Genomic DNA, 14452 nt, shown 5'->3' on the forward strand with positions numbered 1-14452 from the left:
GTTGGTAATTGACTTTAAAATCTTAGTTTATTTATCTTATTGCTTTAAAACGAAACAGAAACAGATTAAATTAGGTATTACATTATAAATTCTTATTGCTTTCTGGATAATATATGCTGCGCTTAAAAAATACTCATGCTACTTTAGCTTTTTCACTTCTTGTTACAACAGCCAAAAAGGGCATTGCATTTTGTTGGTAACCAACAGAAAGCAGTGACTAAAATTACATAGGAAAAGGAACATGTTAAGAGTTTTAATTCTTATTATTTTTGCAAAATCGCTCAAGCTCAACCAGGCTGGCAGAGAGAGATGCTGTAGACATAAATTTTCAAATTAGAATTAGATTCAGGGTTGGAATATGGCAGAGTTGCTCATGAAACAGCTGACCAGTTTCAATGTACACACTAAAGAAGAGCGTTCCAGCAGCATTACGCTGTAGACACCATGTTTCATAGTGGCTACAGTGTGTTCAGAGGGATTGTTTGGTCTCCCACCTGAGCAGCATATATATGCAGCTCCTCCAGAGTTCCCATGGGCTGCTTTGTTGCTTCTCTGGTTGATTTTCTCCTTACCCTGCCACTCAGTGTAGATGGATGGCGGTGTGCTTGGCTGCTCCACACTCTTCCTAGTTGCGGATGACGGCACTGAGCAGAGCTCTGTGCTAACGTTAAAAGCTCAGGGGATATTTTGTTGTAAACCCTTTAAAACTACTTCTCCACATTTGTATCTCTCTGACCTGCATTCCTGTGTTTTCATGGTTGTTCCTGTTGTTCAGCATGTTCTCCAACAAACCTTGAGAGCTCCACGAACACCTGGGAATAACTAGATTTACTAACTTCATTTAAGGTGGACTTCGTACAAATTCAATTAGGAGGCGGCTGTAAGTGACAGCACTCCTGAAGTCCAAGGTTGTATGAAATATTCTAAAAGAGCCTAGATTACAATTTATTTTAAAGAGCATACGAACACCCAGGCATTTTTGTTTTATCAAATATTGTTTTTTGATCCATTTTCTGACTGTATGAGAAATTGTGGTATTTTTTTGAAATCCCATGCTTATTTATAGCAAATAATCTTTCATAAGTTTTTGTTCTTCTTATTAATTTTATGAGTGTAATTTCTGAAAAGTGCACATTCCTCAAAGAGGCATATATTTTTTTTCAAACATACTGCAACGACATCAAATGCACAGTTAATAGGTCTTAAAAGAAACCCTTGAGCAAAACGCTCCTCTCTCCACACATTTCTTCTGAAAAAGTCAGATACTTGTGATTGTGTGACATTGACGCATCAGCCTGCTCATCTCCTCTGGCCCACCGGTTTCATTAACATGCTGCTGAGCAGCATCACAGACGCTGTATTCCCCTTCTGGGATATCTATAGCCTAATCATGATTCCCTCTTTTCATATAAACCCATCTTTCTTTCTTTTTCAGTTTATTCTCCTCTGTCTCCTTTGTCTTGCAAAATCTGTCCTTTGTTTAACCGCCTTGTGCATATTCAATGTCACGCAGTTGGCGAAAATGCCACCAAAGCATGCATGCTATATTTAAGAGGTACATGTTTCTGCATTTAGCTGCCACTCACCCAGCAAACAGGGTAATGAAAACGGATGATGGGGTTGGGTTTAACTGTCTGGCCCAAGGACACCCATAAAAGGGCACGCTTCCTGTTGGTAGCTTTGACTTTCACAAAGATCAAACTGGTGACATCTGAGGTTCAAAAGGAGCTGAACGTGAATGGACCAGACTGCTGGGAAGAGCTCGATTATGATGCAGGAGACGGACATGAAGGTTTCAACTCAAATGAATTTTGCTCAACAGGAAATAAATGGTTAAATAATTCAGGACAGGTCCTCAAAAGAGCTTTGGGAAAGCTCTGCATCACCAATCAGATAACTTTTATTCATCACATCTTTAGCTCATTTAACGACTGCCCTTAGATGTAGATAATTAGCTACTCCCATGACTAATTAAAGGACTAATTAAAGAGGACTGTTCTCTTCAGTTGTATTGAAAAAAGAACCATTTGATAAAAAACAATTGATATAAATGATGAACCTGAAAATCATTTAGGGGAGAATACTATGAAAGCAGAGAAAAATTATCAGACGAGAGTTTTCTTTTGACTTTCCCTTTAATAATTCGTCATTTATATTATTATTCATGCCAATTTTAATAGATTATTTACATTTTCTTAAACAGTGAACAGAATTACAGCTGTTTTTCCTAAGCTGTTGTGTGTAGGGTCCTCTGGCGGCAGTCTGTACATGTCGGGTATGTGTGTATGTATGCGCTACATAAGTCCGATGCGTTTGGCTCTGGTCACCCTATTTGAGACACAATTTAAGAAGAAACATGACTGATAAAGTATGTGATTCACTGGGCCGGGTTATTGAACGTTTTTCAACGTTCTCAAAGGGATGAAATATGAAAGCGCTTCGAACAAAGTGATATTTAGTGGGGGATTGGGATGCGTTGTGATGTCGTCTACGTCGGCAGCACAAGGACAAGGCCCGATGAGCAGCTGAAGAGACGACAGGCAGGTGCTATTGATGATGCCACAGTAAGGACAAAGCCAGGGTTTGTTTTCTGAGCCGCTGAGCGATGACTATTAAGTTAGACATTTGGTTTTTCTACCGCATTCTACCCTGAATAAACGGCCATTCAAATGTTTAGAGCATGTTAATGTGAAGACTTTGTGCATTAAAAGCGAATCCATTTTACTTCACCCTACTTCAATCACAGATAATTGTATGGATTATGTAAATATCCAAGTGAATTAAATTGAAATTAGACCAGCTCATGAATTAAAGATGGTTAACAAATTACAAGTTATTTGCAGTTTACAAGCTTTAGTTTAAGAGTGGGCACACTTGTTGCAGGTTTTATTTTTCATTGTTATGTCTTAGGCTGCATTCCCACAGCAGGCCTAAAAGCTCAATTCAGATTTTCTGAATTTATTTATTTTTTTGTCAGGTTGGTCACATTACGTTTTAATGTGCATCCATTGTGAACACCAGACTGATCTGCATGTGCAAAAAAAAAAAAAAAACAATAACTTAATGCCCAGCATGCTTTGGTCCAGCAAAAGAGGAACAAATAAAACACCTTGGATGATCCCTCCAAGGTGGTTGGATGGACCATCTCAAAAGATCCGACCCAAGTCAGATTCAGGACCACTTATGGAAGATGTTCAAATGTGACTTGAAATAAATCAGATATCAGTCAGAGCTGAGCGTTCCCACTTGTTCTAACAAGCCTGACCTGGTTTCTTGACCCCTAAAAATGGGATGTGGGCCACATTTGCCTGCAGAAGGAATGAGGCCATCTTTGATTACTTTTCAATTGAATTAAAAGGAGGACATTTGATACATTAAAACTTATAAAAAGATTTATCAGAACCTTATATTTTCATCACAAAAGTTTGGGTGTAACGACTTTTCAGAGACACTGGAAATGCACAAACATTTCATCTGTAGTTAGACAACAAAAGCAATGAGGCGTGCAATCAAAAATATACACACCTTTCTACCCATATCTGTGCAAAAAAGAAAAACGCCAGATAGAAGCTTTGAAGTTAAATCAAAGTAAAGCGAGCTGAACTTACAAGTCTTGGCCCTTCCCGTTACAGCCTCGCTGGACCCTGTGGTGTAGGATGCGATGACCTTGACGCTGTACTCTGTCCCACTCAAGAGGTTGAGGATCAGCATGGTGTTCACATCCTCTCCAACAAAGGTCTCCAAAGCTGGCCCTGGGGCTGCAGAGGAGCAGAGTAATTCAAAAGGAGAGTCAGGGAGCAGCTAATGGCCAGTTAGGTGAAAGGGCTCAGAGGAGTATGTTTAGAGGTGATCATTAGCTCCGTGGGGTAGCTAGAAGGAAAGACTAACTCGTGAGTTTGACTGTATAAATATTAGAAAAACACTGACCAATTTGTTTATTACTGCTATTATTATTTTTTTGGTTCCTAATTGGGTTAAACATACAGTTTATGCATGAAGTTTTCAGACCACAGGAGAACTAGTGCTGTTCATTCTGTATTCTGCATGTAGTTCTTCATTGAAAAACCCAACTCAGTTCAAACGAGCCTCTAATGATTTGGGCTCATCATGCACTTGATAGTGTCTAATGTAGCCTTAAGGTATTAGCTGCAGGGTAAGATGCTTGAGGGCAGTAGATTAAGGCTGCAGAAATCTGCTTAGCTCACTCATTTCTCCCTTCCCTCTTTAAAACCCACTGCTAGAGGAGGCTGATCACAGAGAAAGTCAGGCTATAAGGTACACCTATTATGTCTTTATAAACTTTAATTCAAATTCAAGTATACTTTATTGATCCCAAAGGGAAATTAAATATGGATATTTTGAATTTAACCACAATGTACAATTTCTTTGCAGATGTTTGTGCGTCATCATCACACCATTTACACATTCCCATTCTTAAAAGATGAATTTAGGTTGATAAAGGTCTCTAATAAATGTTGAATCAGCCTTGAATAACAGTGAGGATTTCCAGAAAGGTGACGGCTTAGTTTGTGTTTATGTGTGTCAATTACCAGAAAGAGGCTGGTAGACGACTCTGTACCCCATGGTGGGTGATGGAGGAACATCCCAGCTGATTCTGAAGCGGTTGTACCATTCTTCTGAGACTCGCAGGTTCTTAGGAGCTGAAAGGGGAACTGAGGAGCAGAAAAAAATTGTAATTTTTATTGTCAGCATGTCTTACCATAGTGATTATTTTCTCAGACAGACACAAAAAAGATCAAAATGTTGCACAAAAAAAAAAAAAACACACACACACAAAAAAAACATCCACATGCCTTAAATAGCCCTTTAAAACGATAAGACGAGAAAGCATCAGCTTCTGGATTTTTTTTAATACTAAGGATTTCCCTGTGAACTACAGTTTAAGTAAAGTGACATTTGGATCATAAAAATAATGGATTAAGGTCAGATGAACTTGGTAAAGAAGAAAATGGACAATGTTAAGAGAAGAATTCTGACCAATAAGTACATTTTATAAATTAATTCACATAAACGCAATTCCTGGCAAATCTTTTTTTTTTTTTTTCTTATTTCAGAGTTATCAGATAGAAGAAAAAGAAAAGTAGGAAGAAACTGAGGAGAGAGAAACCAAGCCTGCAGATTGACAACAAACTACTACACAGCGTGGATCTTCTTACCCATTAAATAAATCTACCAGTCAAAAAGATATTCAAACTAGAGTTATTATAAGAATGGTAACTGGAAAGTGTAATGCTTTTAGACATTAAAGCAGAATTGTATCATTAGTTATTATTAGTGGTAATTTTTTTTTAAAATCAAGTACTCTCTTCCTTAGAATGATGTGTGACTGATTAGGAAATTTGTTCACGTACATTTATAACCTAATTTTCAAGAAGATCCCCTAGTTTACCGTGAAATTGAGGCCTTGCGGGTTTAAATCCCTGAGCGAATCTGTCAGCTGCTCAGCCGCACATTGAAAAACCTCCAAACACTTCCTCCACGATCCATCGTTGCTCTGTGAGCCGGCGTCTTACAAACCGAAATCCCTAAATTTCACCAGCTCCTCTGCCTCCTCTTTCCTCCTCTGCAGTTGTTCGGTATTAAAAATCCAATCATAGTTTTTTTTTTTTTTTTGCACTGTACAACTCCATCGGTATCTGCAGCGAACTCGTGTTTAAATCCTCGTGTTATAACCTGCTCTTGTGTTATGTTATCTATCCTCCACTGCCCTTCCTGGACCTGAGAAAATACCCATCATTCTCTGTGCACCATCCCTCCCACGATCTGCTCCCTAACAATGAGAAACCCTCTTGGCACAGAAGCTTTTCTAGTGATTTAACAACCATTTTAAAGAGGTTTGGGTGATAAGCTTCAATAGTGCATGGGTAAAATTCAGATTTTAAATTGTGTAATAAAGCCCGTTTCATAATTATTATTTTTCTGCTTCATAACTCTAGTGTACCAGAAATCAAATTGGGAACAATAAATTAAAATGTGATTTTTTTAAAATTGAATTATTTTTTTAAATTTTTGAAAATTTCTTGAGTATGTATACAAATGTTGATATATAGATAATAAAAAGCAACATTTTTTGACTTATCAACATTTTCTTTAAATTCTTGCTATATTTGTTTGTTCTTTAACTCTAATTGCAGGTTCGCATCTCCATTAATAAATAAGTAAGCCAGGTGGAATTTAATTCTTTTTACATAATCTGGCTTTTGAGAATGAATAAACTAAATATATCATGATAAAAAACAAAAAAGGTTTCAACTTCTTCCTGATTGAGCCAAACACAGACTTGATGAGGAAAACATAAATCCTGCTTGTTGTTTCAGCGTATGAGTCCCTCTCTGTTCAGGTAATGGGCACCCATCATATTGCTGTTACAAACAAGAGGTTTAATTAACATAATCCAAGTACAAGGTCAATAAGCTAAATGAATGTGATGAATTATGATGAACTTGCAAACAGACCCTAGGCAAGGATTTGAACCCAGGACCTTAGTTCTAGTGGGGCAAGCTGGTGCCATGAACTGCGTGCAGCTCATGATTAATCATTGAAAATGTAATATAGTATAAGTTTCTGTAAGGAAAAAGTGAAACAACCAGCTTTCAGAAATCTGCATGCTCTTAAATCAATACTTTGTTGAGCGACCTGTTGAGTCACATGTAGCCTTCAGTCATCTTTGGTACGAGTCTCACATCCTGACTTGAGAATATTTGCCCAGTCTACCGAACAAAAGTTATCCAAGTCAGTCAGATTGTGAAGATAGCTCCTTACCACAGCTCTAGTCAGCAAAGCCCACAGTTTTTATAACTCATTTAGTTGTGGACTCTGGCAAAGCCTTTACAAAATTAAAATTTTCCTGGAATTCTGTTGTATTTTTTATCAATGATGCCATCTGCGTGAACTCACTGTGAAAGTGAAAAATCAAATCTCTCTCAATTTCCAGCTCAATACCTGAAGCTTTTGGGTTAAAACTGACTGGTATTTTAACCTGAATATAATTGAATCCACCTTGATGAAAACCCCAGTTCTAGCTGAAGAACTGAAGCCCCAGGTCTTGATGGTGGCACCGCTATGTTTCACTGAAGTCATTGTGTTTTGCTAGTGTTCAGCGTTGATTTTTTGACTTTAGTAACTTTCCCTCTGGAATTGCCCTTTTTCATTTATCTTCTCTCTTTTTTAAAGGTATTTTGGCACTAGTGGCCTTTATTCATCATTAGTAGCTGAACAGGAGGCCAATGAGCGGAGAGAGAAGGGGAAGACACAGGGTAAATGGGCCTGGGGCAGGGAATCGAACCCGGGAAAGCGGGTTGTCACCAAATAATGAGCCCGCTCTATCAAAATATTACTACTATTGGATGCAACACTAGTTTTGTAAGGTTGCTTTGCATTGCATGACTGACTATTTAAAAAAAATGTTCAAGAGATTTAATAAGCACAGGGGCAACTAAGTTTCATATAAAGAAATGTTCTTTATATGAAAAAAAACTCAGTTATACCTCACGTCTTATATAAAAATGCAGTTTTTACATAATTTGCCATAAAGGATAGGACTGAAAAGGCTGAGAATCCTTGGCTCAGTTTGCAAAAACTTTTATGTCACTAGTGAAGTGATACAGTATGTATCTTTTTTCCGCCTCTTTCTTTCGTGACTGGAATACCTGTCCTTCACTGTGAATAACCTCAGAACTTCTTCAACTAATCATCCCATTCCACAGTGGATCAGAAGCCCAGATTAGTCTGCCTCAGCTGTCATATTATCTATCGTCGGTGTGGTTCTAAATACCCAATCACCCCCTCTGCATTCCCTGTCATGCCTCCCTCAGTGTCAACCCCACCCCTCGCCCATTCAAATCCCCAGATTACACCGGCTACCCTTGTCCCATCATCTGTCTTCACTTTAAAAAAAAAAAAAAAAAAACCTCATGGACCCCCCTCTCTGCATTCTCTGCCATTTTTCCTCAGGCAATCATCTCATCCCTCACTGGCTAACAGGAACCATTCATCATCGCAGAGTGTCGGAGACCCGTCATTTTGAAATCGGGAGAACGTCGTTAACGCCTGCTAATGTGTGTAATGCGGTGCTCAGGGAGACACCATGGGACGAAGGCTAAAGACAAATGACTGGAATTTGGGGTTACTTTCTCGCTGAAAGTCAAGTGTTTGCTCTGCGATGCACGCCGCGGCGGAGAGAGCATTAGCATTTTGAATATTTAAAGCAGAAAGTCGCATTTTAAAATGGGAGATAGAAAACATCCCACATTTATCTTCAGCTCAACAGAAAATGATTAATATAGTCATTTTATCTACAGCGACCGGCTGCTAGTGTACCTTTTTTTACTCTCTTGAAATTGTTTTGAAAGAAATGAGCTAATACCGTCCTGAACATTTTAACTTTTTTATTTTTTTCTCTCCCATTGTTCTTACTTTTAGGTGACAGTTTGTAAATTAATGGTTGTCTTAAATGGTTTCTCTATGCATTTAGGCTACATGACAGAGATAATTACTGTAAGCGTAATTAGATTTTGTCTTAAAAAAGAAAAACACTGTGCAGCAAAGAAGGCATTTAGTAAACAAGTACTTTTTTCTTGTTGTATGCAGTTTTAAAAAAAGAGACATTTAGTTTGTTTAAGAGAAAACTCTCAGTATAAAAGTCACATCAAATGATCTCAGTTATAGTTTCTTCTTTAGAGTTCAGCGCAGATACTCAAATTACAAAAGTAAGAAATAGTGAACACTAACTGTGTCAGATTATTAGTTAATGTGTTGATCTTCTCATTAAAGCTTCGACTAGTTTGCCTCCAACACATTATTGCTCTTGTCACATAAACTGTGTGCTCTCATGCAACAAGTTTGTAAAATGCGAACTCGTTCCAAACAGATAGCTAGTTTGCAACTTCAGGAAATGTTAAACGTTTCGCTTCATGCCAACACATTTGTAGAGGGAATGTTGAACTAAAGCTTTGCAGTCCAGGGAGGGATCGTTGGGAGGCAGCGATCTAAGGGCAGATGCATTTAGCTCAGCTTTTAGTGATATAGATGCCTCTTTGACCACCCTATTCCTGGCAGCGTTCTGGTAACTTCTGGTTATGGTAACAATAGCTGCAAGTAAATCCATTGTTTAGGTACTTATTTGTATGCAGTGAGCTGTATTTACTGGCTTATAGTTAATCTAAATTTCTTAATTTGTCTCTGCTTCAATAGTCACACACAAATTAACTTGTCCCTGCTAAGCTCAGATATGCACTTGTTGAACTGTCCGCTGTGCTGCACCTTTAATGAGGCAAAGCTTAACGTTTGTATTAAACATGGACTCACACTGAAAGAGGATTTTGCCTGCAAGCGTTGGAATATTTTAAATATGTTGTTAGCAGCTGAGGAATCAAGGTGAATACGACTAAAGACGGAATTTGTAGGCATGTTTAGTCATTGTCCTCCTTTAATCAAAAGCCTAAAGTGATGGAAAACCGTTTCCAATGTCGCTGAGCGCCGACCGACCACCACAGGCGAAACTTTGGCTCTTAAAATGATCAACAGCACTGCAGAGATCGGACCAGGCATGATTTTAGATTTCAGGAATAAAGACTTACATTCACATTCTTCGTGATCAGTAATAATTTATCAGTGCAATGCATCCCACATCCTTGACCACATTCTTAACCCAAAAAGAACATTGCACATTTAAAGCTAATTTTTATTCATTAAATTATATTTTTACCTTTCCATCTATAGCAGTGGAGTTGATAAATTTGACACTGTGATATAAGTAATCAGAGTCATCCTATGAATTTACCTCTTTTGGCTTGTATTAGAATCTAATGTGCTTCTCTCTGAAATGAATAAGGTAAATTCAGATTCATTTTTGTTTTGTTTTAGGTTTTTTATGTTGTTAGTCCTCTACCTTTTTGCTTGTTTTTTGTTTGTTTTCAAATATGAATAAAATGGACAAAAACCAGCAGTCAGCTGATGAATGACAAATACCCATTCCTATTTCTGTTTATGGTTCTCAGATTTTAAACGCTCCACTGACTTCATCATCTATCAAAAGGTATTTCTTTTGTCTTTAAGAGGTTTTTCACAGTGATCTGCTGTAAATTTGGACAGTGACTCCTGAACATAGAGTGGTCAGACTGACCCAGAACAAAACTATGCAGTTGTTAAAAGGTGTAAAACTGAAGCAAAAGTGTGTGAAGACGATCATTACGATTAATAGTAAAAAGAATCCAAAGTTAAATTCCTTGTCTGCACACACACAATTGGCAAATAAAGTTGATTCTGACAATAGTTTTGTTCCAACAAAAACAAGATATGATTGATTTTCATCACGGAACAGATTAGAATACGGAGAATTATGATGTGTGACTTACGTGTCCGTCCCATCTGTGAAGATACTGGGCCATCTCCCTCATTATAAACAGGAATGATGCTGACTTTGTACTCCGTGTCTGAAAGGAGAGGCTGCAGAACCAGGCTCGTTTGACCCGAGGGCACCGTCCTCTGTAAGCAGGAAGAAAAAAAAAAGGACTAAAATCTAACTAAAAGCTGCAAACACATTTGATTTTTTCTCATTTGTAACAGAAAAACTCTAGGATGCGTCTAGGAAGAACAAAAAGGTAAAAGAATCCTGGAAGCTAAAAAAATAAAAAAAAAGGAAAAGAAAAGAAAAGAAAGAAAAACAAAAACTGCATTTGTCTTTTAATGGAGTTCAGCTTGTCAGAGTTGCTACTGTACATTTTTAGATTTTGGGGGCTGCAAAGGTTAATTGTGTCTAGGTTTGTTCTCCTCAGTGAAACTGACCTTTTGTTAAAGCTGATCTAAAAATGACACATTTGTCCCGCTCAAATGTTTTCCCTGTGCTGCAGGCGAGCTACCCCGCATGATTCTTTCATTTCTGCTTCAAACTCTTTCCTTCTTTGGTTTGAAATTCAAATATTCAACAATTTATTCTATGGCACACTGGTTTTCCATCACATCTGTTGGTCTTCAATGACATGTTTCCTATGGGTATTTATTTCTGCACCTTACTCTCCATCTTTGATTTATCAACCTAGATAAAATGTAATCTTAAGTATTATTGTCTTTTTTTATTAAACATCAAACCCATGTCATATTTGGAATGCGTTTCTCATTTTGAAAAAGAAATTGTGGGGGAAAAAAAAGAAAATGATCATACTTTGAAAATGTCAAAATGATATGAATACATTTGCAACTATGAAAAAACACATATTTCTCCTTTTTTGGAGAAAAAAAAATTTCTTTAAATATCAAGGAAATACATTTGTTGTTTTGTTAGAAAGAGAAATTCATCCCTATACAACAACAAAAAAAAAAAGATATCTGTATATGGCTGCGTCTGGCTGAGATTCCTCTGTCTGCGCCGGCCTTTAGAAGTCGTCTCAGTCTACCTGAGTCGGCCAGTTTGCATTCTGGGCTTGCACAACGTGGCCTCCTCCATCTGCAAACTTCTTCCTTCATCTCTGAGGAAAAGTCTGTCTCAGACGTGCGATTCAGAGAAACACTGAGGGCCACGGGGATTCAATTTCAGTCCCGTCTGATGAAAAAGGAAGCAATTCTCTAAACTGTCAGGGAGCCACACCGTTGGAAATAAATCAACTCTTTATACACCCTTCGTTTCTGCGAAATTCTAAAACTTAATTGAACTCAATGTTTCTCTGTTCACGCGTTGAATTTAAAGTAACATTACAGCACAGGAAAATTTTACTAAACAAGACTGTGTAGGCGAAATGTAAATATGTTGCAGTGCATTCGGCTGTGGCTCTGGAAAATCCACATCCTGAAAGAAAAAGTGTTTTTTTTTTTTATTCATAAAGTTCTCAGTTACTAGCTACACCTATTATATTGTGACTTGGTTCCCGTTAGGTGGTAGAATATATTTTTTAGCAAATGAAAACCCCGACTTTTAAATAGATTTGTTTGAAAAAATATTCTTACATTTGTGGAACTTAATGTAGTGAGCAGAAAGCTAAAGAACATTAATTCTGCTTAGTTTACAATACTCTTCATTTACAGAATATGTTTTATATGATAATGAAAGAGCTGAATCAAAAGGCAAAACTGTTCCAACTAAATACACGCCTAGGGATTTAGCCACTTCAGCTATGTGTAGAAAAAAAACATTTGTTGCCCAGCAGCTGGTTTTCAACAAACATGTAATTAAAAACAAAAGGAGGCTGAGCTCCTTTAAATGCCTTTAGTTAAAATAAATAAACAGCAACAAAAAAAGGTTTTCGTGGCATTCAGCTTAAAGGTAAAAATTTCCAAAAATCTGCTAAATCTGCCCGAACCGTATCATCCACTCCTGCTTTGACTAACAACCAGAATACCTGCCATTTTTTTTTTTCCCCCCCCATCTGTCCTCGCCAAAGTTTTTAGCACCTCAAACAAAATTCAGCTGCAAAGTAAAAGAATAGCCGCAACTCTGTTTACAGACACAGAAGTGCGTTTGATGCCCGACAGCTTTTGTTTATTGAACAGCGAATGCAGATTCGACTTTGGTGTTTTAAGCGTCGCAGCTGCCTGAGAACAGATGGCGGCGGAGTTTAGTTACCCCACGGTTACCCTGCACACGCTGACATCTGGTAAAACAGAGGCAGAGACATAGCCGGGATTTAAACTTGGATTTGTTGTTCACGGGAGGTTTGTGGTTTCCGGGTGGCAGCGCGCGTTCTGCTTTTCCTTACGGGAGACAAAATATGGCCATCGTCACCCGAATCCATTTCTACTGCTGGTATGGTGCAAGTCAGATAAATGCATCCCTCTGAGTACCCGTTACAAAGTTAAATGATTATTATTAATACTTTTAGTTGCTATTTAAAATGTCCTTATTGGCATGTAATGTTTTCATATTAAAACAGCACAAACTTTTCTCACATAAGTGACATTTGAAGTGGTAACTGGACGCTGTTTAGATTGTGACCCAAGCATGTGAAGTGGGAACTATTATAATAACCGTTTTTTGGTATTTATGTTGTTTTGAAGTAAGAAAATAAGTGGTTGCCTTCCTGTATTAATCTGTCTGAAAGCACTTAAAGATAAAAGTACTGAAAATGCCTGAGTTTTAAATTTATATCACATTATTCTGAGTACTTATAGATAAAACAATAGATTACAGACAAGATACGAATAATCTTCTAGCACTCTGATAATGTCATGACTGGCTAACAATTAGCCGCTAATGGCACTAAAGTTGGCATCTGCTTCATCGCTTCACATACACTACAAGTACATTTAATCATCTCTTGTTCATAATAAAAAATGCTTACATTGATGAAATCGGACCTCAATAATTCAGAATTGAATAGAGAAATGTGAAATGAGTTAAATCAAATAAAAGTTTTGTATTTATGAAAGCACAAAAAGAAGCATTTTCAATGCCTTTTTTTGGTAATAGGACCACTTTTGATTTAGGCATTCATAAAAAAAAACTGTTAAGTTACAAACTAATTAAACCTGAATTGCAATGGCAGACACTGATTACAGATTCTCTTAAATCAGATGGAGATTTGTGATACCTGCAATCAGTTAAAACAAAGATGTGGATTTCTAGTTTTCTGCCAAATATTGCTCAAAGCCTGTCTAGTTCTCATCAAACTTATATTGTGTATCGTCCTGTCTTGTAAGATGGAGATGACACTTGTAATACACAACTACCCCCAAGAAAAATTCTGTTTGGATGGGCATAGAAAAAACAATGCTGCCATCCATCCACAACATGAAATGTGGTAGAAAATTGGAAAGATGCTTACATGAACACATCTGCTGCTGTTTAAATGTGGTTGAAACTTGGCTAGGGGTGATTATAAGAGACAACAAAGTTTAGCATGTAACACAGACGAACCAACATGAGCGTAATCCCATATATTCCTTACTGCTACCTGAATCATGGTGGTTTGGCAAGAAAATATATTTGCTTTGAAGGTTGTTTGAATTCTTCAGGTAATTGCTGTTTTCAATGACGTGGAGCAGGTAGTCTACACAAATCATAAATTCAAGGACGACAGGAGTGCAGGTAAAAGGCTGCAAATCAAACTAACGTCATGATGATGGCAGCAACAATCGTCACTCCAAGGATTTCATCATCAGATAAAAATGGGATTTGAGACGAAAAAAAGAAACCTGGAGTTGAGAAAACTTCCAATTGTAATAAACTGAAAACATACATAGGTCTGAACATGTGTGTGAGAGACACATTGTGCACACCCACACACACATAATATATATATATATATATATATATATATATATATATATATATATATATATATATATATATATATATATATATATATATATAGAGAGAGAGAGAGAGAGAGAGACAGTGTTAAAATTTTGCACTATCCATGGAGGCAATACATAATTTTTCAAATGCTGAACTTTTCAGTAAAAAAAAAAAAAACATGAATCAACTTGATGCTGTTAGTAT

The 14452-nt window shown here is 37.3% G+C and overlaps 1 protein-coding gene across 4 annotated transcripts in view; it reads right to left on the reverse strand.

The window, feature by feature from the left end:
- The window catches only part of LOC105921420 (collagen alpha-1(XIV) chain-like), a 443569-nt gene that overhangs the window by 316347 nt on the left and 112770 nt on the right, over nt 1–14452 (reverse strand). For all 4 annotated transcript variants that reach the window (XM_036145490.1, XM_036145487.1, XM_036145488.1 and 1 more), the window contains exons 17-19: nt 10377–10506; nt 4551–4673; nt 3609–3758 (exon numbers count right to left, since the gene is read on the reverse strand). In XM_036145490.1, the coding sequence (XP_036001383.1) occupies nt 3609–3758; nt 4551–4673; nt 10377–10506 (403 nt within the window). The remainder of the gene's footprint in view (nt 1–3608; nt 3759–4550; nt 4674–10376; nt 10507–14452) is intronic.

This window comes from Fundulus heteroclitus, chromosome 13, assembly GCF_011125445.2.
Source record: "Fundulus heteroclitus isolate FHET01 chromosome 13, MU-UCD_Fhet_4.1, whole genome shotgun sequence".
NCBI lineage: Eukaryota > Metazoa > Chordata > Actinopteri > Cyprinodontiformes > Fundulidae > Fundulus > Fundulus heteroclitus.